General features: G+C 38.5%; 1 protein-coding gene across 1 annotated transcript; it reads left to right on the top strand.

Moving 5' to 3' along the window:
• The first annotated feature begins 236 nt into the window (after positions 1-236).
• LOC140244158 (F-box only protein 36-like) lies at positions 237-19105 on the top strand. Its single transcript, XM_072323787.1, has 5 exons — positions 237-412; positions 2630-2738; positions 7907-8079; positions 9489-9620; positions 16961-19105. Exons 1-5 carry the CDS (start codon positions 311-313, stop codon positions 17039-17041), a joined length of 597 nt encoding a protein of 198 aa, XP_072179888.1. The 5' UTR covers positions 237-310; the 3' UTR covers positions 17042-19105.
• The last annotated feature ends 3103 nt before the right edge of the window (positions 19106-22208 follow it).

Raw genomic sequence — 22208 nt, 5'->3', positions numbered from 1 at the left:
ATTGATAGGAAACAGGAATTTTTGAATGACTTTTTTAAATATTTGGATTGCTATTTTATTCATGAAATTGGCATTGTTAGAATGAGTATGACACGAGGAAGATATTGGCGATTATTTCAGATCAAACATTTGATTGGCTGATCGACGAGGGGAAAATGTTTATGCATGATAAGAGAGAGACGGTAAGCGCATGAAAATGTGGAATTTGGGGTGACAAAATGGCCGCGCGCGGCTTGTGGCCGTTGAAGTGAGTACGTGCCCCCCCATCTCTGGAGAGACGCCACATTCGGAAGAAACAGACTGGTGGAAAATGGCGTCTCTTCTTCCAAAAGACGGTGTCTTGCTGGATATCACTGGTCAAGCACCTTCCCCGTCCAAGGATTTCCATCAATTTGTCGTCACAACCAAACACGTATGTTTAAAGATGTTGCTCAAATCCTTGTATTTTAAAAGATATAAAGTTCAACGAGATTTGGGACGCCATCGAGAGTACGGGCTTGCGTAAAGATGATGATTCTGTAGTCCCAGATGTTGAATTTGGCGCTGTCTGTTCAGTTGAGGCCATGCCCGTTCCCCTGGCGTTACATTACAAACACGGATTCCTCTGTAGCCTAACCGTTAGTACTACACGATCTACATCTGTACAGTGTACATAATGTAGTCTATTGCAATTTCCACTCCAGTCACTCATTAAAATTCAAACCAATCTCTTATTGGAATCATCGATCAATATCGACGTCAACTTTAATGTCGGCGCTCAGCTCAAAACCACTGAAAACGACTCTTTGCGAGTGATCACGTGCCAAATTTCAATTTTGAAACCTGATACTGAAGGGAATTGTAATTGTAGGCCTAACACGTTAGATTCTAATGTCAATTGTACTTTGTATCTAGCCAGCTAGTAGCCCGACCAGACACTGTTACGCTATGCGAAAACAGCGTCTGACACGCACGGCATGCAGCCTCGAAGTGAGGAACCTCAACACAACTACAAAACTTAGGAACATGTATACTTTTCTCCTTTAAACAGAATACTTTACTCACGTTAAATGCTACAGAAGAATAGTTCGCCACACTGGGTCCATGGAGACCACTTGCGATAAGTCCGTGGAACAAATAAATGACACTTTCTGGCGCAATTCCTGACCGCCGGGCTTCGTCGTTGCAGGATTCAAAATGGCGCCTTGACTTATGCGCATGCGTGACCGGATGTGCTCCAGAGCGAGCGCGTGTGCGTTGAAAGTGTCGAACAAACCTTGGCGTCTGCCACACAATAACCCAGTACAGTTTATAGCTGTATACCTTATACTAGTAACCGTGCGTACGCTGCTTGAAAGGGCATTCACATCACGTGACCACCCGATATCTGAGCTTGGCCTGGCGTGAAAGATTGTGTACGGTGTGGACATGCTGGATATGATGATCAATTTCGGTAAGTTTCATTACGTACATTTGAATATATATAGCATCAGATGTAGAGTAAATATTGAAGAGTATACTCGATGAGTTTGAGGTGACAAAAATGATCGTAAGTATCAAAAGTCAAAGCTATCGTGATACGATTACGTCGCCTCTCCTAGTGATTGGTGGTCGCGCGCGTACAGCCCTGTCGCAACGTACCATGTACAGCGACTGGGCTGTGTATAGTTAGCCAGCTAGAAACTACTCCCTGCTGGGCAACATCAGTTCGGGAAACCCACTCACAAGGGGGGCCCCTCCTTATAAGTAACCCGTCCCCCTTATAAGTAACCCCGGGGGCACCCCTTATAAGGAGTCTCCACGCTTTTTTGCAATGCAACGCGAAAATGAAAGGACTGCGGCAATTCGCTTGATTATGTCCATAAAGCTTCAAAAGTTTCCTAGTTACTCACGAAATTTGAGCAAAATCGGTTTGAGGCATCATATCTAAAATCATGGATTTGAATGCGATGTCAAACGACCCATGCGAATGCTGAAATGCGAGCGATTACTGGCGTGAGTGTCGCCAGGCGCGGCGGCGCGGCAATGCTTGAGTGCAGACGTGGCGACTGAGTACGGAGACTTTCGTTCATTCAGGTGGCTGTCTGCACTCAAGCATTGCCGCGCCGCCGCGCCTGGCGACACTCACGCCAGTAATCGCTCGCATTTCAGCATTCGCATGGGTCGTTTGACATCGCATTCAAATCCATGATTTTAGATATGATGCCTCAAACCGATTTTGCTCAAATTTCGTGAGTAACTAGGAAACTTGTGAAGCTTTATGGACATAATCAAGCGAATTGCCGCAGTCCTTTCATTTTCGCGTTGCATTGCAAAAAAGCGTGGAGACTCCTTATAAGGGGTGCCCCGGGGGTTACTTATAAGGGGGACGGGGTTACTTATAAGGGGGACGGGTTACTTATAAGGAGGGGCCCCCCTTGTGAGTGGGTTTCCCGAACTGACATGCAGCTTGTAGATCTACACATAGACAACAATAGTCAATACACATGTATTAGTAGTGTGAAAATGCTTCTCATCTAGTCATATAATTTTTATTTCTTTTTTTTTTTAAATCAAGAGTTATCACTATTTCCTTTTTCTTTCCAGATTGATGTTCAAATGTAACAATTTCCTGTGCTTTCCTTTATTGTTGTTTACTTTTTACTTCTAGACAATCTGGAGAACATGGCGCATCACATTGAGGAACGATGCCAAGCGACTGAATCCCTCAGAGAGCACAGACCCTCTGGAGGACTTTCAGTATGACGACAGACTACAGTGTGAGTGGTTGAAATTGAATGAAAGATGTTGACAATTTCTCCATCGGTACGCACCACTATCACTGTTCTCTTGCTCTATCCAGATTCAATCTCATCATAGGAGATTCATACAAGTGTACTTCAAATTCAGGGCAGACAGTCATTCTGACATGAATTCCAAGATGTATATTGGTGTACTTTTGAAGCAGTGATCATTGAATGATTTCTGAAGAGGGTGAAGTGCCTATTGCAGGGCTGCACACTGGCGCCGGTCCGACGGTCAAAGACCGGTAAAAGTCACTGTCGGACCGGTAACTTTTCAGGAAATCCGCAAGTTACCGGTCCGACATGACCGATAAAAAAAAAAAAAGAAGAAAGCATTGGTGGGGTCAGTAGAAAGAAAAAGAGCAGCCCCGATCAGGGAGAAACAGAATGCAAGATATCGCACTGTTCAACAAGTTTTACGCAAGTTTTCGTTTATGTCTACCGGTGCAATTTGTACAGTAAACATAATGTATTAGTTTTGAGCAGTAGCAGTCGACCAGTTATTCGCGCTCGCTTGCGCATTTGGCGCTGCTCACGCACTGCCATGCAATGCAATACAATCCATGCATGCATGTACAGTGTAACTGCGTTTCGTTTGCTTGCGATCGGCGGTCATGCCAGACAAGAAACATTGATAGAAACGCACGCATTTCTGGGTCATTGTACTCATGATTTTTTAACGCAAGATCGATCCGATCCCGGCTTCGCAGCAGCGTGGCAGTTATGTTATAACTAATTTACTTGTGTCGATTTTTAGAAAAAGTAAAAAGAAATTCGATATTCAGCGATACAGTAAATGGATCTGATTGCGTTTATTTTAATTTTACACAGTCATTTCACAAATGAATATTTTCATTCGTTCAGAATGGTCTCATAATGAAGATAGGCGCAAAAAGGATCACGAAATCGGCCCTTCCGTGTACTTTTTAAGAACGCATGCACAAAATGTGAAGAGATAATACTAGGGAGAAAAAAAAATCATGAAATCATCGCAGTCCCGCTTACATACACTGTATTTGAGGTAGAAATCGTCCCAAAAAGGATCATGAATTCGACCGGCCGCGCCGTATCTTTCAAAAGCTTACTTACGAAATGCGAAGAGATTATAGAGGAGAAAAAAACAAACAAATAAAGGACACATTTGGTGAGTGCATCATAGAAGATAACAGCTGAATAACAATTCATAAAATCAACGCAATCCCGTTGAAATTTGAGGAAATAATAGGCGCAAAAAGGATCTTGAATTCAGTCCTGCATGCCGTCTTGGTTATGAAAAACGCATGCACAAATGCGACGAGATTATCGGGAGAAAATAAAAAAACACAATTTTACCCTTCTGGTGCGTGCATTACAAAAGATTACATCCGAAGTTATTCATGAAATAGCCACAATCCCGCTGATATTTGAGGTAGAAATAGGCGCAAAAAGGATCGTGAATTCGGCCGTGTCGTATACCTTTTAAGAACGCATGTACAAAATGGGAAAAGATTAGCGGGAGAAAAATAAAGGACACATTTTCACCCCTTTTGGCGCTTGCATCATATAGATTAGAGCTGAATAGTAATTCATGAAAAATTCGCAATCCCGTTGAAATTTTAGTAAACAATAATAGGCGCAAAAAGAATCTCGAATTCGGCCCTGCATGCAGTGTATAATTTTGAAAACGCATGCACAAATGCGTAAAAATTATCGGGAAAAAAAATAAAGGACGCATTTTCAACCCTTCTGGTGCATGTATCACAAAAGATTACAGCCGAAATAATTAATGACATATCGCAATCCCGCTGATATTTGATGTCGAAATAGGCGCTAAAAGGATCGTGAATTCGGCCGTGATGTATAGGCATGTACGCAATGCAAAGTGATTATTGGGTGAACAATACAGGACACATTTTCAACCACTTTTGGCCCGTGCATCATAAAGATTACGGCCGAATAATAATTCATAGAATCATCGCATTCCCGTTGAAGTTTGAGGAAACGATAGGCGCAAAAGAATCATGTTTTTTGCCGTGTCGTGTATCTTTTTAGAACGCATTTACGAAATGCGAAGAGTTTATCGGGGAAAAATAAAGGACACATTTTCAACCCCTTTTGGCGCATGTATAATAAAAGATTACATCCGAAGTCATACATGAAATCATCGCAATCCCGCTGATATTTTAGGTAGAAATAGGCGCAAAAAGGATTGTGAATTCGGCCGTGCGTATACCGGTACTTTTCAAGAACGCATGTACGGAATGCGAAGAGATTATGGGGAGAAAAATAAAGAACGCATTTTCAACCATTCTAGCTGGTGCGTGCATCACAACAGATTACAGCCGAAGTCATTCATGAAATCGCCACAATTCGGCTGATATTTGATGTAGAAAGAGGCGCTAAAAGGATCGTGAATTCGGCCGTAACGTGTGGGCATGTACACAATGAGAATTGATTATTGGGTGAAAAATACAGGACACATTTTCATCTCCTTTTGGCCCGTTCATCACAAAAAGTTACAGCCGAATGATAATTCATGAAATCGCCACAATTCCGCTGATATTTGAGGTAGAAATAGGCGCTAAAAGTATCATGAATTCGGCCGTGTGGAACATCTTTTATAAGAACGCACTTACGAAACTCGAAGAGTTTATCGGGAAAAAATAAAGGACTCATTTTCAACCCCTTTGGGCGCGTGCATCATAAAAGATTACAGCCGAAGTAATTCATAAAATCATCGCAATCCCGCTGATATTTGAGGTAGAAATAGGCGCAAAAAGGATCGTGAATTCGGCCCTGTCGTATACCTTTAAAGAACGCATGTACGGAATGCGAAGAGATTATGGGGAGAAAAATAAAGAATTCATTTTCAACCATTCTAGCCGGTGCGTTCATCACAAAAAGTTACATCCGAAGTAATTCATGAAATCGCCACAATTCCGCTGATATTTGAGGTAGAAATAGGCGCTAAAAGTATCATGAATTCGGCCGTGTGGAACATCTTTTATAAGAACGCACTTACGAAATTCGAAGAGTTTATCGGGAAAAAAATAAAGGACTCTTTTCAACCCCTTTGGGCGCGTGCATCATAAAAGATTACAGCCGAAGTAATTTATGAAATCGTCACAATCCCGCTGATATTTGAGGTAGAAATAGGCGCAAAAAGTATCATGAATTCGGCCATGTGGTGCATCTTATAAGAACGCACTTACGAAATTCGAAGAGTTTATCGGGAAAAAATAAAGGACACATTTTCAACCCCTTTTGGGGCGTGCATCAGAAAATATTACAGCCGAGGTAATTTATGAAATCGTCACAATCCCGCTAATATTTGCGGTGGAAATGGGCGCAAAAAGGATTGCGAATTCGGCCCTGCATGTCGTGTACCTTTCAAGAACGCATGCACAAATGCGAATAGATTATCGGGAGAAAAATAAAGAACCCCTTGTAGCGCGTGCATCAGAAAATATCACAGCTAAAATAATTCATTAAATCGTCGCAATCCAACTGACCATTAAGATCAGGTTACGCAGCAAGTTCGTGCTCCGATGTTTAGAAAAAGTCACAAACGCATTTGATACAATCTGATTTTGTTCTTATCATTTGACACTGTAAATCACAAACAAACATTATATTTTTTTATATTATCTTGTGCAACAAATAATGCAAGTTTAAAAAAAAATATTAATCTGTAAAATGTACATGGGTTTGGGGGGTAAGACGTCCATAAAAAAACAAGAAAATAAGTTTGCAAGTCACTTAATATTTTTTATGTTGTCGTTGCTGACCGGTAAATTTTCTGTTCGGACCGGTAAAAAATGGTAAAACGGAGCATTTACCGGTCCGACAGAGACAGGTTGGACCGGCAGAAAAAATGGGTTAGTGTGCAGCCCTGCCTATTGTAAACCAAAAGGGCATTGACTCTTTACAAGGTCAATGATATCCATGCCCTTTAGTTGTTGTTGTTGTTGTTGTTGTTTTTGTGAGGTTTGTTTTTATTCATGTGCAGACTAAAATGATTGTAAACATGTATCGACACTATAATCAAGTGCATTATTTCACTGTTTTCTTATTTATGCAAATTCGGCAACTGACTGATGGTCACAAATTTGCAATTCATTAAAATATAACCTCCCAGAGTCCCATAACACAACACAGTGTAGGAAAATTGCTAACTTTTCTTTTGAAGAGTGATGATTTGTCTTGCTCATCCCATCAGTGTGATTCTTGATCACGAATTCCTTAACATGTCAAATTGTACAATCAAATTGAGAATTTCAATTTACCATAATACACTTGCAAAATATATGGTGTACACAATATATAGAATCAACATTTCTATGTTATACATGTATCATGTGTGAAATGCTGTATATTGCAGATGTATCCTGGGATGCTGTCTGTCAAACCTCAAGGTATTCATTGTTTCTATTGACACAAACTTGAATGCACTGCATAATATAATTAAAGGGTGTGTACAGTTCTGGTTGAGGTGAGGATTTAGCTTTTAACATTTTGCAAGATATTCAGAAACCACTCTATGAAATGTCAAAGAGCATGCAATTCTAAGGGGCATCAAAAGTTTATTTGATGAAAATCGGTTTTGAAATGGCTGAGATATATCCAAAAACAAGGTGAAACAAAGAGATCCTAATCAAAGGCGAGGCCTGTCGCCTTTTATTATTATCACTTTTTTTATCTCAGCCATTTGAAAACCAATTTTCCTCGAATAAATGTTGAATCCTTCTTAAAATCACATGATCTTTCATATTTCATAAGAGGTTTCTCATTATCTCACTTAGGAATGTTCAAAACATGAATCTCCACCTAAACCAGTACTGTACAGTCCCATTAAACCCTCATCAATTTACCAACAAACAGGACATCACATTTGTACAGGTATGTATTATTGGTGTGTGTGTGTGTGTGTGTGTGTGTTTGTTTTTTTCTATCATACAGAAAATAAAGTTACCAGTTACAGAAAAAATACTTAATGATATAAGACCAAGGCTAAGTATATTGCTATGAAGAGATGTTATACTTAACAATAAGAAGCATTGATTACATACATGTGTCAGTTCATTATTGAACAGAAAAGAAAATATCTCCTTTTATGATACTATTGACTTGATGTACATGTACATGTTTATTCTGCATGGCTGCAGTTGAAGTGGGCAGAGTGTTTGGAGCCCGTGTGAAGGACTATGCTGTCATGCTCTCCCAGGGATTGGTGGATTACATCATGAGGATGCCCAAGCCACTGCTCCTTTACATGTGCTCTTTCCTAGACCTCGAGGATGTATCCAGACTGTCGGGAACATGCAAGTTGTTCTATGAGGTGAGAACCACTCATGGAAGTGGGATCATTGTCATGGCTCGACATTAGCAATGGCCCAATGGCATGGGGAAACTAAAGATATGATGTCGGGCCACCAAATTTTCAAACAGGTTTATATTTGGGGGCAGCCCCATCAGGCAACTAAGATTTAAAATGGATTGTCATGTTTCTTCATATTTTATTTTATTCAACCCAATGCATTCCTTTATCGGGCCACCAAAATTTTGCATAATAGATTTTAGTGGCCTGATATGGCCACCAGAGTGAAAAGTTTGTTTTGAGCTTGTTCATCAAAGAGAACCACTTACTTGGAAATCAGCGTTACCAGACCAAGTTCTCTTTAAATTTGATAACTGCTTTTAGTATCTGCCTGAGTGTTTGGGATGAATATATAAGGATGACTTTATACAAAAATTGATTTTCTAAATTGTATTCAAAATTTTGAAGGAGCAATTCAATTTCAGCAGACGGGAAATTAATGTGAAAGGCAGGAATTGCCTTGCATAATTAGTGTTATTATTGATAACAATGATATTATTATCATTGTTATTACATATAAGTGGGACTGTGAGAGGTCCAGTATGTGCATGTATTTTAAAAATTTTTAAAAGGATCTGTGCAAGAAAGTCAAACTAGTATCAACAGATTAATTTGACCTAAACATACTTTTAACTGCATTCTGCATAACAGAGAAACCAGTGGCTTTTGTTAAAGGACAAGTTCACCTTCATTAACATAAGGATTGAGGGAATGTAGCAATATTAGTATATCACATCATTGAAAGTTTGAGGAAAATCGGGCAATCCATTCAAAAGTTATTAATTTTTAAAGTTTTTGTGCAGTCACCGCTGGATGAGAAGACTACTGCATGATGTCACATGCGTACAACAATATAAGGAAAACATGAAGAGAATTTCACAAAATTTCATCTTTTGAAAAAAGTACACATTCCCTTGACTCGTTACTGACATATTTTATGGGTAATATTATTCCCATTGCCTTTAGAAAGAGGCAAGTCAAGTGCGCTTTTAGTATGCGAAAAAAGTGAAAATACGTTGAATTTTCTTTATACTGTTGTACTCATATGACATCATGAGCCTTAGTAGTCTCCTCATCCAGCGGTTCCAACACAAAATTTTTTAAAATTCATAACTTTTGCATCGATTGTCCAATTTTCCTCAAACTTTCACTGATGTGTTCTACTAATATTGTTGCATTCTCTCAACCCTTATGTTTATGAAGGTGAACTTGTCCTTTGAGCATAGAACAAAGGTCATCATTTTGGGGCTTGGGGGTGTGTTGACCAAAGAGTAAATTCTTCAAGGCAGTCACCAACAGATTAGAGTAACAAGTTGGTCACTCATGGAAAAAAAAAAGGCAACAAATTTTTGTTTGTCCTTTTGTAAAAGATTTGTAATGCAGAGGCATTGTGGGAGCAGATCTACGAGCGGCACTGTGATACTGTGACGGAGGAGATGAAGTCACTGGCAGAGGAGCTGGGATGGAAGCAAATGTTCTTCACCAACAAGCTGCAACTCCAGGTTAGTTTCTTTCAAGACCAACTCAATTTCTCATCCATGTCCATGTTGATTTTAATGAACAGAGTAATTTGAAACAAAAAGAATGGCAGGCTTTTTTTTTCAGATCAGACCTGAAAATAAGAGAGGTTTTAGTCGAAAAAACACAACCACAGTATGCAAATTAGATGAGACAGATGATACCATCTACTCGTAGTTCTCCCATTAGTTTTCATATTTGATATTTGATATATTATTTAAAAAAAATCATGGTTTGGATCAATAATATAGTTTTGTGTTATCTCTGTTCTACATGAATACTGCCAAGAATATAACTGCCATTTTTTAGAGTAATTTCATGAACACACAGAAAAAGTTAATTTTGTGAATATGCAGGGCTGCACACTAACCTTTCTACTGGTCCGGCCTGTCCCTTGGGACAAGTAGATACCCAGTTTTTCCATAATTTACTGGTCTGACCTAAAGTTTACTGGTCCTGTTCTTTTTTTTTGACTTGGCTTGACAGTGTTTTTTTTTTGTTTTTGTTTGTTTGTTTGTTTGTTTGTTTGTTTATTTGTTTGTTTTTTTAGTCATGTCAGACCAGTAGATATGGCAATTCCTGAAAAGTTACTGGCCCAATAGTGATTTTTACTGTGCTGGGACCATTGGACCGGCGTGGGCAGGTCCATAGGAGACTAATGTGGTACTGGAGTCATCATACTAACTTTGTGTTAGTGGTTACGACAAAATCACTCTTTTGACTGCTTATCTATAGACGAGAGAAACCAAAACCCAAATATAAGTGTGGATTTAGTGAAAGTGTTCAGCAACACTAGTAGAACACATCAGTGAAAGTTTGAGGAAAAACAGACAATCAGTTAAAAAGTTATGAATTTTTGAATTTTCTGTGCAGTCCATGATGGCATTATGGAAACATAAAGAAAAAAAAAAATAAGAATTCCACAAAATTTAATTTTTCATGAAAAGTACACATTCCATTGACTTGCTAGTGACTTATATATGAAATGTAATATCATTCCCCCTTGTTTTCTGAAAGAGTAAAGTCAACTGCTCTTTTGTTGTGATAGGAAAGTGAAAATATGTTGAATTTTCTATATATTTTCTGTACATTGTATATTGTCCATAACAATGTCATGAAATGTAGCTTAGCAGTCTCCTTATCCAGTGATGATGGCACCAAAATTCTTTAAAAATTCATAATTTTTTTCATTGATCGTCAGATTTTCCTGAAAGTTGCACTGATGTGTTCTACGGAAAAGTCTCTCTCCCCCCCCCCCCCATTGCATCAATTCATCAGAGGCTGCTAACAGGCCACAAAACTTACTCCTAGCTGCTCTTTGGCCTAATTGGTACATCCAAGAATGTATCATTTAAACTTGTGAAGCCTCAGAATTCCATTACTTTCGTATTTTTGAGTCTAATTTTTCTGAAATCTGTTTGCTTCTGTTTTTACCTTCACAAAATCATTACAACTTGAACCAGACAGGTGTGGAGTTCATATGGAGTTCACATTCACTTATAATTCACCTCCAATGGAATGCTATGTTCACTTACTGTAAAAGTGGAAATTTTCGCGGTGTTGAAATTTTCGCACATTTCGCGCAACCAGAAACTAGCGCGAAAATAAAAACACGCGAATATTTTTGCTTGCCATACGTTCCTGTGCGTGATGTCTTGATTCCGCGGAATTAAAAACACGCGAAACTCTTCTGACCCGGCCTAGCGCGAAAAATTAGTCGCGCGAAAATATCCACTTTTACAGTACACGGACAGTATTGGCAGAGTGCATTTTTCATGTTTTTCCAGCAGTTGGCATTTTTAAGCATTGTCTTTGCATATTGATCTGCAGTGAATTGTAATGACTGATTCCATTGTTCCCCTAACTTCTGGCATTTACTTCAAATGTGTGTATGTGTGTGCGTGTCCAAATACCAGCTGAGAAATCTTTTGCTGGTGTCAACTATTGTTTCTTCCACTACAATGTAAGGGCGCGTTTACACCGAGCAGGGTACGGGCAACGGTCGGGCTTTTTTTTTATGGTACGCCAAAAGGAATCATGCTTGGTTCTGTCAAAAAAGAATCAGTAATTCGATACAAAATCGCCCAAAATATTTTTCTTATGTCAAAATCAAGAGCAACAAAATCACCAGTTGAAGATTAATTTTGTTACAAAATTATTACCGGGGAGGTGATATTGTATCAGAATCAGACATAATTCCTTTTTGCGCACCATAGCAAAAACCCCGCCCGTTGCCCGTACCGTGCTCGGTGTAAACGGGCCTTAAGTCTTCAAATGCCACTGGTGCTAGAAGATTAGAATCATGGCACTGACCACAAACTCAGTGGGTGTGTGATGGATTAATCTACTGCATGTTTGATGACGAGTGCTAGCTGCATTCTTATCCAGCATGCACTGTTGTTTGTATAATCATACAAGTACATTTGTATACATAATGGATCCCCCCCCCCCCCACACAAACACACACAGATATTGTACAGCTATATGTAGATGGCTGTGATTCAGAACTTTATAGGAAAGACCCTTTTGAATAGCTCATAAGCTGAGGTACATGCATCATCTAAATGAAATAACCATAAGTTTATGCCACTTATTAAAAATGTATGCCTGACCATAAAGAAGATATCACTTCCCAGTGCAAAAACGAAGTACACGTGTATAATAGTTACAATATTCCATATCACTTGTAATGTAAAGTGGAGTAGGGTATTTTGGTGATGATAGAGCAGGGTAATTCCATGAAGTTGGGGCACAAAGTGTTACATTTTAGCATAACTCAATACTAATTATGCTATACATATATTCTCTATAGGCTTTACATTTGTATTGAGACCATACATTTTCCTGGAAATTTTGTGCCATTCAGACTCAATTTTGATGAAGTTATTTTTAAAAAATGTAACGGTGTCCTGTAGCATCGTGACGTGTCCATGTAGCATCGTGATAGTTAAAATCTGGTCCTAAAAGACAAATTAATGCAATTAGCTTGACCAAAATTTGATATAATATGCGTAATTACTAGGTTAGTCAGATAGCTAAATATCTTAACTCTATTTTTCACAGCTTTACTTTTACAAGAAAATTACACAATGTGTCACTATGCTACACGGTGTCCACCAAATGTAACAAAAAAGGACACCGCGTAGCATCGTGATACATTTTGTAATTTTCTTTTAAAATCAAAACTCTGTACAGGAAATTTGAGATATTTAGCTATCTGACTAATCTAGTAAATATGCGTATTGCATCAAATTTTGGTCAAGCCAATTGCCATATATTGTCTCTTAGGACCAAATGTTAAAATTTCACGATGCTACATGGACACGTCACGATGCTACAGGACACCGTTACATATTGTTTAATAACTTCATCAAAATTGAGTCTGAATGGCACAAAATTTCCAGGAAAATGTGTGGCCTCAATGCAAATGTAAAGCCTACAAACAATAAATGTATAGCATAATTAATATTGAGTTATGCTGAAATGTATTTTTCAAATATCACGATGCTACATGGACACTGCCCCAACTTCATGGAATTACCCAGCAATGAATATGTTTTCAGGAGCATGTTTAAAGTTCATAGTGGTTCTTCAATACTCACAGGCAATCAAGTGCCATTTAAAGTTTATTAGGTGAAAGAAACAGAAACATGCACCTTTCACACTCAATTCAATTCACTGGGGAAGTAACTATGGTGGTGTATAATAACAGGAGGCAATACCCCTGGAATATTGACTGATCATGTGAGAGATATTGATCATGTCCACCATTGCCACTTCACTATCTTTTAATAGTCATTATTCCCTTTCACAATGTCTTTCATCGGCGAATCACCTGTGAATCACCGGCAGTGAAACATCTTTAAACTTTTTTACGAGCTGAAATTAGGGGGAGCAAGGGAAATGCAACTAAATTCATGGGGGAAGTTGCTATGGTTACAAAACTTGAGCTTACGTTTATTGCAAGTTTATCTCTAAGAATGATCAAAGGTTGTATGCAACAGTAGCTTGTGAGATATCATTCTCCTCAACTTGGCTCTTATTTCTAACAAAGCCCTTTCACTGTCCAAAGTTCAGTTTTCCTTCCTCTATTTCTATATGTGACCCTGCATTTTAAAAAAAACAACGAAAGGTCACCAGACATGGATTTTTAGTTTGGGCAGATTCTGGAAGAGTAGATTCTAAGCTTTAGAATGATGTATACCTCAATGCAAAATGGACTTTCCTAACCCATCGGAATATATTGGAAAGAAAGAACACACTCTAGGAAAGTATGAACTGAGAAAAAGAGGCTCTGAAGTACAAAAAGTCTATTCAAGCACTTAAACCAAGCTGTGATCTTTGCAATAAATAGGGGGAAAAAAAAGGATGTAAAAGTCCACAGCAACAACAATGAAGGGATTATCGGATCAAAATGAAATTGAGTATGCTCTATTAACACATTCTACTCGTGACCAACACCAACTTCCAATACAGTAGGATTGCTTTTTCAAAAGTTATCAGAGCTAAAAGTGAAGAGTGTTTAAAGGGCTTATAATGAAAAGAAGCTTCTGAGACGTACCTAATCACACTGTTTTACATAAATGTGTTCTAGAAAAAAAAAAAGAAGTTAAGTACACAACTTCCTATTCGTTTAATGATCCCAAACTCTAGAATAATGAAGTAGAAGACTTGCTCTTCAGAAAATATGAAACGCTCAAGACTGACTAGATTGACCTATTTCATTCTGTACAGGTATTTTGAGGGCGTGCGACTTTATGATGCTGTAAAAGTGGATATTTTTAGTGCGACTAATTTTTCGCGCTTGGCCAGATAAGAAGAGTTTCGTGAGTTTTTAATTCCGCGGTATCAAGACATCAACTACAGGAACATATGGCAAGCAAAAATATTTGCGTGCTTTTATTTCCGCGCTAGTTTCTGATTGTGCGAAATGCGTGAAAATTTAAACATAGTGAAAATTTCCTTTTTTACAGTAGTTTTGTGATGCACGGTTACATATTGATACCTCAATCTCCCATCTGCTATATATTACACTGTATATCTTGCAAGAAGAGAGAATATTACGGTCCAGCATGTAAGAACACATCCATGTGCAAACAGCAACTTACATTGTACATTATACCATAATTGCTGAACAAATTAAACATCCACCATGATGAATTCCAGGTATTCCTCACAATCGAAAAGTGATAGTTTATGAAATGTATACAAAGTTTTGAAGCTATGATTTATTGTGATTGCACTAGGAGGGTGGTTGAGGCATTGTTTTAAGGCCCGGTCCCACTGGCCGACGGACACAAAGCGTATGCAGAAAGGACACAGCGGACGAGCAAAATTTCGGGGATGGCTTCATCCGCTTTCATCCGCTCCAGAAATTGACAAAATTGGCGAAAATTGGCGGTAACAGAACGGAAATAGAACGGACGTGGGTAGTATGTAGCGGGATGTTAAACGGATGTTCATCGGAAGCCTAGCGGATGAAAGCGGATGGAAGGGGATGACAGCTCCGAAGGGGTTACCGGAGATAATTGCGAAACGGACGCATAGCAGAAAAAGCGGATGCAGAGCGGATGCAGGGGGGATGCTTTCGAAATGCTTTATATACGAGATGCATACGCTTACATCCTTTCTATTAACGTGCTATTAACGATGTAAAGACGTTCCACGTACCATATCTTTCCTCCCTCTTTCCGTTTTTAGCTGCAGCGGATGTGAGTTGCGAGGATGCCCAGAGGATGTAGAGAGGATGCAGCGGACGTTTAAGGGATACCGCACGGACATACAATGTTTGTTGCTCGTATGTCGCGGATTTGCATCGTACACAGCGGAAAGTTCATCCGTTCTAAAAGTTTTAAGCAGCTTAAAACTTTTTGCGCGGATGAAATCACAGTGGACGGATGCTCGATGGATAGAGCGGATGAAACACGTATGCGATGGGTACACAGCGGATTCGTAGCGTTTTCCAACTGATGGCAAGATTTTTTGTACGCTTTACATTCTCTTTGCATCCGTAAGTGCAGTGGGACCGGGCCTTTAGGGTAGTCCAGCCATTTTTAGATAGCCTTGCTCCCTGTTATTTGGATTTTAAAAGAGAGAAGCTCAATGATCTCTCTCTCTCTCTTTTTTTTTTTAATGCATACTTTGCCCAGGTATGCCACAGCTATGCTTGTAGGCAAAACCCATTGAAGGTCAGAGGTTACTTGAATATGGCTTCAAAAGTTTTGTTTTGTTTTATTTTGCCTGCTTTCATGCAATTTCATCTATGAATGCCTACTTTCTGTGTCTCTGTACTAATGCATGCACGGTTGTATGAGCACACTGGAATCTTTGCTTGTTGCTGAGAGTGAAGATCATTTCTGAGATAACAATTCCTGAGTGTATAAAAGTGGTTTTAAAGTGCAGTACTGCACTAGTATCAAAGCCATGCTGTTGTTTACAGTCAACCTCACCACAGTTCTATAAAAGGGAATAGGGAAAATGCTTTTAGTGTACAAGAAATTTGACACACGCAATATAGCATTGAAACATGCTTATATCCAATAAGGTTTTTTTTTATTTTTACCTCACCAATTTTTCACTTTGTACAAGGTCGACAAGGATGTATTTTATACTTGAATAAAAAATGCATACCAGGTACATGTATTTGATATGGCGAGAGAGTTAACATGGCAGAATTGAACATAGCATATTTTGTCATATTTGAGTGTTTCTGTTGAATGACAGTTCTGAAGCATTATTCCAAAGTACAATGTATTATTCCATAGATGTGATGAGGAATGACAGTTCCTCTGTTGATCATGTATAACAGCAGCCACGGCATTACTTTCAGTTTGCATACAGCACCAACATATTCAAATTAATGAATACTTGCATCAAGTTGTTTTTATTGCAACTCATTGACATATTGCCCTTCATCCAAGTACATTTGTAGGGCCTAAATACATTGTAAGCAGCAATCATACAGTGTTTTATTCGGAACTTTTACATACTTGTTATTCTTTAACCCGTTGAGGACGAGTCCCGAGTATACTCGGGCAGGTGTCTATGGAAAATGCGTCTTGTTGCAAAATCAGTCCATCCTCAACGGGTTAAAAACTTCTATCACAGCTTCTCTTAAAACAATGAGTAGTCAATGTCTAGTGACATCAATGAAGGCAATTTGTTAATCATTTGCAATCAAATAACTAGACGCAAAAATTCAATTTGAACTGAATGATAACACCATCAAATCCACATTGTATTCAACTGACGCTGCAGTCACATAACTGAAGTGCAAGACAGGTCAGTGTTCATATTAGGTATCTCTGTTTTTCCGCGACCCCAGGTCAAACTGAGACGACACCAGCAGAGGATCACCTCACCAGACAGCGGGACGAGAGCGTTCCTGACCGAGGACGAGAAATGAAACGAAACATCCGGTTGCCATGGCACCCGCAACGCACAGGGGGATGATGCGCTGAGACCTGTGTGTTCCGAGCTGAAATTGAGAGACGTTTGCCGTCGAGGCTGTGTGTGTTTTTTTGAAGACCTTATGCCGTCCAAGTGTGGAGGGTTGTCAGTTGCAGACCGTTGCGGACACTTTGTGGAAGGTTAGATTGAGAGATTGTTGTACATGTAAGATCCAGCATTTGTGATTGTCCTACCTGAGAATTCACGAAGATGTCATTCACCCTCTTTCCAAATCCAGCGTTTCTATTTTGAACATCCTCATTGATGGATTTTCTTTTTCAATAAACATGTGTATCTTTTGAGTACATTACTCATACTGTAGAGAATTCTTTGATACGGCCTACAATGTTCACAAAAAGAGCTACAGGGTGCACATGTGTTATCATTATAAAGCAGTGAAATATTTGCTGCACTGTTGGTAGCTCTTATTGGTGGGGGGTGGGGGAATGGGGGGCTTGTGGTTGGCTGAGTCAAATGCTCCCTTCCCCCTTACCCCCACTGTAGGGAGAAACTTTCGAAGTCCTTGTAAGTCGTAGGTTTTCTTGCATATTCTTTCTTCTATTTTTTTTTTTCTGGGTTTATTTCCAACCCCCCTTCATTCTGCAGTCCTGTGGTGTACATAAGATACACCTGTGCATAGATTTTCCAAGTGTGGAAATGATTGCAAGAAAATCTTGATGATTCGGTATCGATACAGCTGAATTGTCTACAGCATGGGAAAAAAAAAAGATATTTTGCAGACACATACAGTGTACACGTGTATCAAATCAATTCTTTGTTATAGTAATCTACTCTCATGCCATACACATGGTAGAATGAACTTCCAATACATTAGAATGTGAAAAAAGAAAGAGAGAGACTGCGAGAGACTCATATTTCAAAACAAATTTAGATTTTAAATCCTTCAGAATTGAGTTCATATGAATCCAAATGATAAATCCTAATCAATAGTCATTTAGAATGCAGGTATGGATAAGACGGCTGATATACATTGTATAAGTCAGGTGTGATACCAGTTGGTCAACTGGTTTGTTGATGATGACAGGTTGTGAGATTACGGAAATAAAAAGTCAGATGGGCTGACTTTATTTTGAATGGATAGTACATAATATAGAGATTTGGTTTCCAAAGATGATATTGTAGATAATCTGTGATCTTTGCACACTCAAACTATATCCAGCAACATCCTGAGATTAAAGAGATGTTACAGTGATGATGATCCTGTCTTAATTCTTGATTTTTATGCAGCCAGTCCCATGTTTCACTTTTGAATTTTTTACCGACAATCACAATCTTCAGAATCACTCCGAACTGTTTGCTTGCATTATTTTATGTTTGCAAAAATAAACTTGTGATAAATGTATGCACATTTTTTCATTCCAAAGCTTATGATAAAGAGAATGACTGAATTAAAATATAACAGAGGGAAGAGACTAAATTGCTCGTCCCCCAACAATATAGTACTTTCAATAATTTCCAAAGTGAGAATGGAAGGATATTTTGCAAACAGTATTTTCTACTCTACAACATACTTTGTGATAGCAGAACTGAAGATGTAATTTCTGGGCTATACCCAAGAACAGATAAACCCAACACTCTGTGGACATCATTATTGTCTATAATTTTCAGCAGTCCCACAACCAAACCCTCTGGCAAACATAATACATCTGTACATTGAGATTGCTGTATTTCATTGCTTTGTCATCTGTAGAGACTGGTACACTGCTTGATGTTAGTTGTACATTGTATATGAAAAATTTCAGAAATGTGAACAAATTCTAAACTTCCACAGATTAAGCGTTGCAAGTTACATGCATTGTATTACAGTGTACATATGTTTCTTGGCTGCTCATAGGTATATCAATGCCTCATACTGAGTACAATGATCTAAGTGTTTCTTGTGTAAATAATTGAACTGTATAATTGTATATATGTGCGTCGACATATTGTTTGATTCATAATTCAGCTGCTGTTTGTTTTTTTCAAGCCAATAAATGATATTTTGTTGTTGAATGATACAAACCTATTGATTTCTTACTGTGTTTCACACCATATGGATCCATTCACTACTATGACTGGTGGAAAAATTGTATGGTGTGAAGCAACACATGAAGGTTAGGGGATAACATGTATACATACGTATTGTATATTGTGTGAGAGATTTACGACAAAGGGCATGATGGTAGGCAGTAAAATGGAGTGTATCCCTTTAATACTGTCATCAGTGCATGCACTGTGGAGAGAGTTTTGTATGTGAGGGAGGTGAAGAGGGAATTGTGCATCAAAAGATCACACACACACACACACACACACACACACACAAAATCCACCCAGCCACACACAGACACATACACACGCGCACACACACATAAAACGGTACTACACACATACAGTGAGAGATAGGATATGCATGCATATGGGATTGTATGGCATATTTTGAGGGGTTTTTTTATGCGCTAAGATTCTGAATTGTCTGGTCTTTCATTTGATATGGAAATTTTCTGTATTGCTTTTGTTTTTGTGTTGGTTATCATTATTTTAACCCTTTTTGTGCCAGGGACTTAGGGCAGTGTGTACAATGCTGTGGGTTTTTCTGTACCGATTTGGACCCAAACCACACACAAAGCATGGGCACAATTACCTAATTGACAAGCGCTTAAAGTCTGGTCCATTGATGGTATCATAACAACAATTTGAGACAATGAAAAGAAAACATGTTCACCCATTTGTCTCAGTTTCAGTGTAGTGTATTTTCATATTTCTCAAAAAATAAACAATACACTGGTAACACAAAAATTCATAACCTGCACAAAACACCTCTCATAAAAATATAAAGTGAATATATTGAACATTAACCGACATTATCCCTGATTTCAGATGTGAATGAGCAAAATGAGATAGATAGATAGATAGATAGATAGATAGATAGATATATTATATATAATATACTATAGAGAGAGAGAGGGAAGGATAGACACGAAGGAACTTATGAATAGCGAAAGTTTGGAGGAATTGCAAGTTCCACAGTAAATGTGAGTTCCCAAGGCAGTGTGTGTTCTAGAGGTGAAAATAATGTGAAATTGACCAAAAGGGATATTGAATCATATTTATCCCCTTCCAAAAACAAAACAAGACAAAACAAAACAACAAAAGAAGACAATAGAAAACAAAACGTGTCAACATGTGAGGCTATCCTTCACAAGAGTACTCGTGTCTTCAGTGAAAGTCCTTGGTTTTGCTGTTCTGATAAAAACCTTTGTTGACAAATACAAAAATACAATGGTAAATCTCTGTCGAGCTCCTTACAGGAACGTGGTATCGGAATTCTTCAGAATACTCGGCTTCGTGCTGAAAAGTCACTCCAATTTCAAATACATAAAAATAAAGGAGAATAAAACCCAGATATACATGTTGATTATGAGTGAACGCAACAATATTAGTAGAACACACAAGCGAAGTTTAAGGAAAGTCGGGCAATCGGTTTAGAAGTCATGATTTTTGAAAGATTCGGCGTAACTATTGCTGGATGAGAAGACTACTGCACTACAGTTCGTGACATCACGCATCTAAAACGATTAATGCACTCCCGTTATAACGAACACGGTTATAACGAAATTCTCGTTACAAGGAAATTAAAATTCAGGTCCAAAAATTATCATCCCTTAATCTTTAAACACTATACTGTTCGATATAACGAAATTTCATTCTAACGAAAGGAAACCACCGTGGACTTCGTTACAGCGGGAGTACACTGTATAATAAAATAAGAGCAAATTTGCAAAGCCGATGATGTACCACACAAAACGCCCACGGGCATGTCCGAAAAAAAAAAAAAAAACAAAGAAAGAAAGAAGACTTATTTTGTTTCATGGCAATGAATTGCAAAGTAGGGCCTACATGGGTTCATGCACTCTCCGCTAAAACTCATCATTGCTTGTACATTGCAACTCCGCAATAATTTACCGGGGAGGAAACAATGGTAATACAATCTATATCCACGTTTACTGAATTTAAAAAGAAATTTAGTGAAAATTGTGTGGAGATCAAAGATATTGTCTAATGAGAGCTGTGATAACACTACCTCACCTGACAGGCAGGTGAAATTCCTACTAATAGCTCTTTTCTAAACAACAACAACAACAACAACAACAACAACAACAACAACAACAACAACAACAACAACAACAACAACAACAACAACAACAACAACAACAACCACAACAACAACAACAACAACAACAACAACAACAACAACGACGACGACGCACGGGTGCAGATGTGAAAAATGCCACGATCTTTGTAATCATATCAAAATCTATTGACATCTCCATCGATTTTAATCGTTTGATTTAATCCACTTAATTAAACAAAATATGGCATGGTTTCCATCTTAATCGTCTTTTGTAATGTTAACATCTAAAAACCGAGAATTAGCTGATTACTGTACATTGGTGTTGTCATATATATTGCAGAGCGTATCAGGGCAATAACCCCCCCCCCCCCAGCTTAATACTGGAGAGTGATAAGGTTAGAGTAAAGATTAGGGTTAGGTTTAGGGTTAGAGTTTGGGTTAGGGTTAGGAGTAGGTTCAGGATTAGGATTAGGGTAAGAGTCAGGGGAAGGGTCAAGGGTATAATGTCCGGAGGGTTAATGCCCTCGACCCATTGCCCATGGAAATAAATTCAATTAAAGGAGACCTCCAGATGATTTTCAGACTTTTACATATGAACAACTATAAATTGGTTATACCGGGTACAGAGTTTCAGAATTTATAGTGATTGGGATGAGGAAAAAGAATGTTTTCAAAATTTATAACAAATCACTATGAACAAGGATGATGACATGACAGCCTCACTAAAGGAATGCACAAGTTGGGGCTCAAGGAAGCAGAACAAAAGAAGAAGGCATGCATACATTATCCACAGGTGAACTTGCAAACTGGCAGTATTGTAATGGGAATTACACTGCTACATTTCTGAAATATGTGAGGCTCCTACGTCATCATCATTGTTCAGTGTAATTTGTTTCAGGTTTTTCAAAGTATTTTTTCTCTGCTCAAGGACCACAATAAATTCCACAAATCTACACATGGAGCTGTTGATTTATGTACTACATGATGTGAA

The sequence above is a fragment of the Diadema setosum genome, chromosome 21 (genome assembly GCF_964275005.1).
Source record: "Diadema setosum chromosome 21, eeDiaSeto1, whole genome shotgun sequence".
In the NCBI taxonomy this organism is placed as follows: Eukaryota; Metazoa; Echinodermata; class Echinoidea; order Diadematoida; family Diadematidae; genus Diadema; species Diadema setosum.
This window is presented reverse-complemented; position numbering and strand designations above follow the sequence as displayed.

Excerpts from the sequence above, each read along its gene's own strand:
- LOC140244158 (XM_072323787.1), top strand. The coding sequence starts at position 311 with ATGGCGTCTCTTCTTCCAAAAGACGGTGTCTTGCTGGATATCACTGGT. Across the intron at positions 2,739-7,906 it reads GTATGACGACAGACTACAGT|TTGAAGTGGGCAGAGTGTTT; the intron begins GTGAGTGGTTGA and ends GCATGGCTGCAG. Across the intron at positions 8,080-9,488 it reads CATGCAAGTTGTTCTATGAG|ATTTGTAATGCAGAGGCATT; the intron begins GTGAGAACCACT and ends CTTTTGTAAAAG.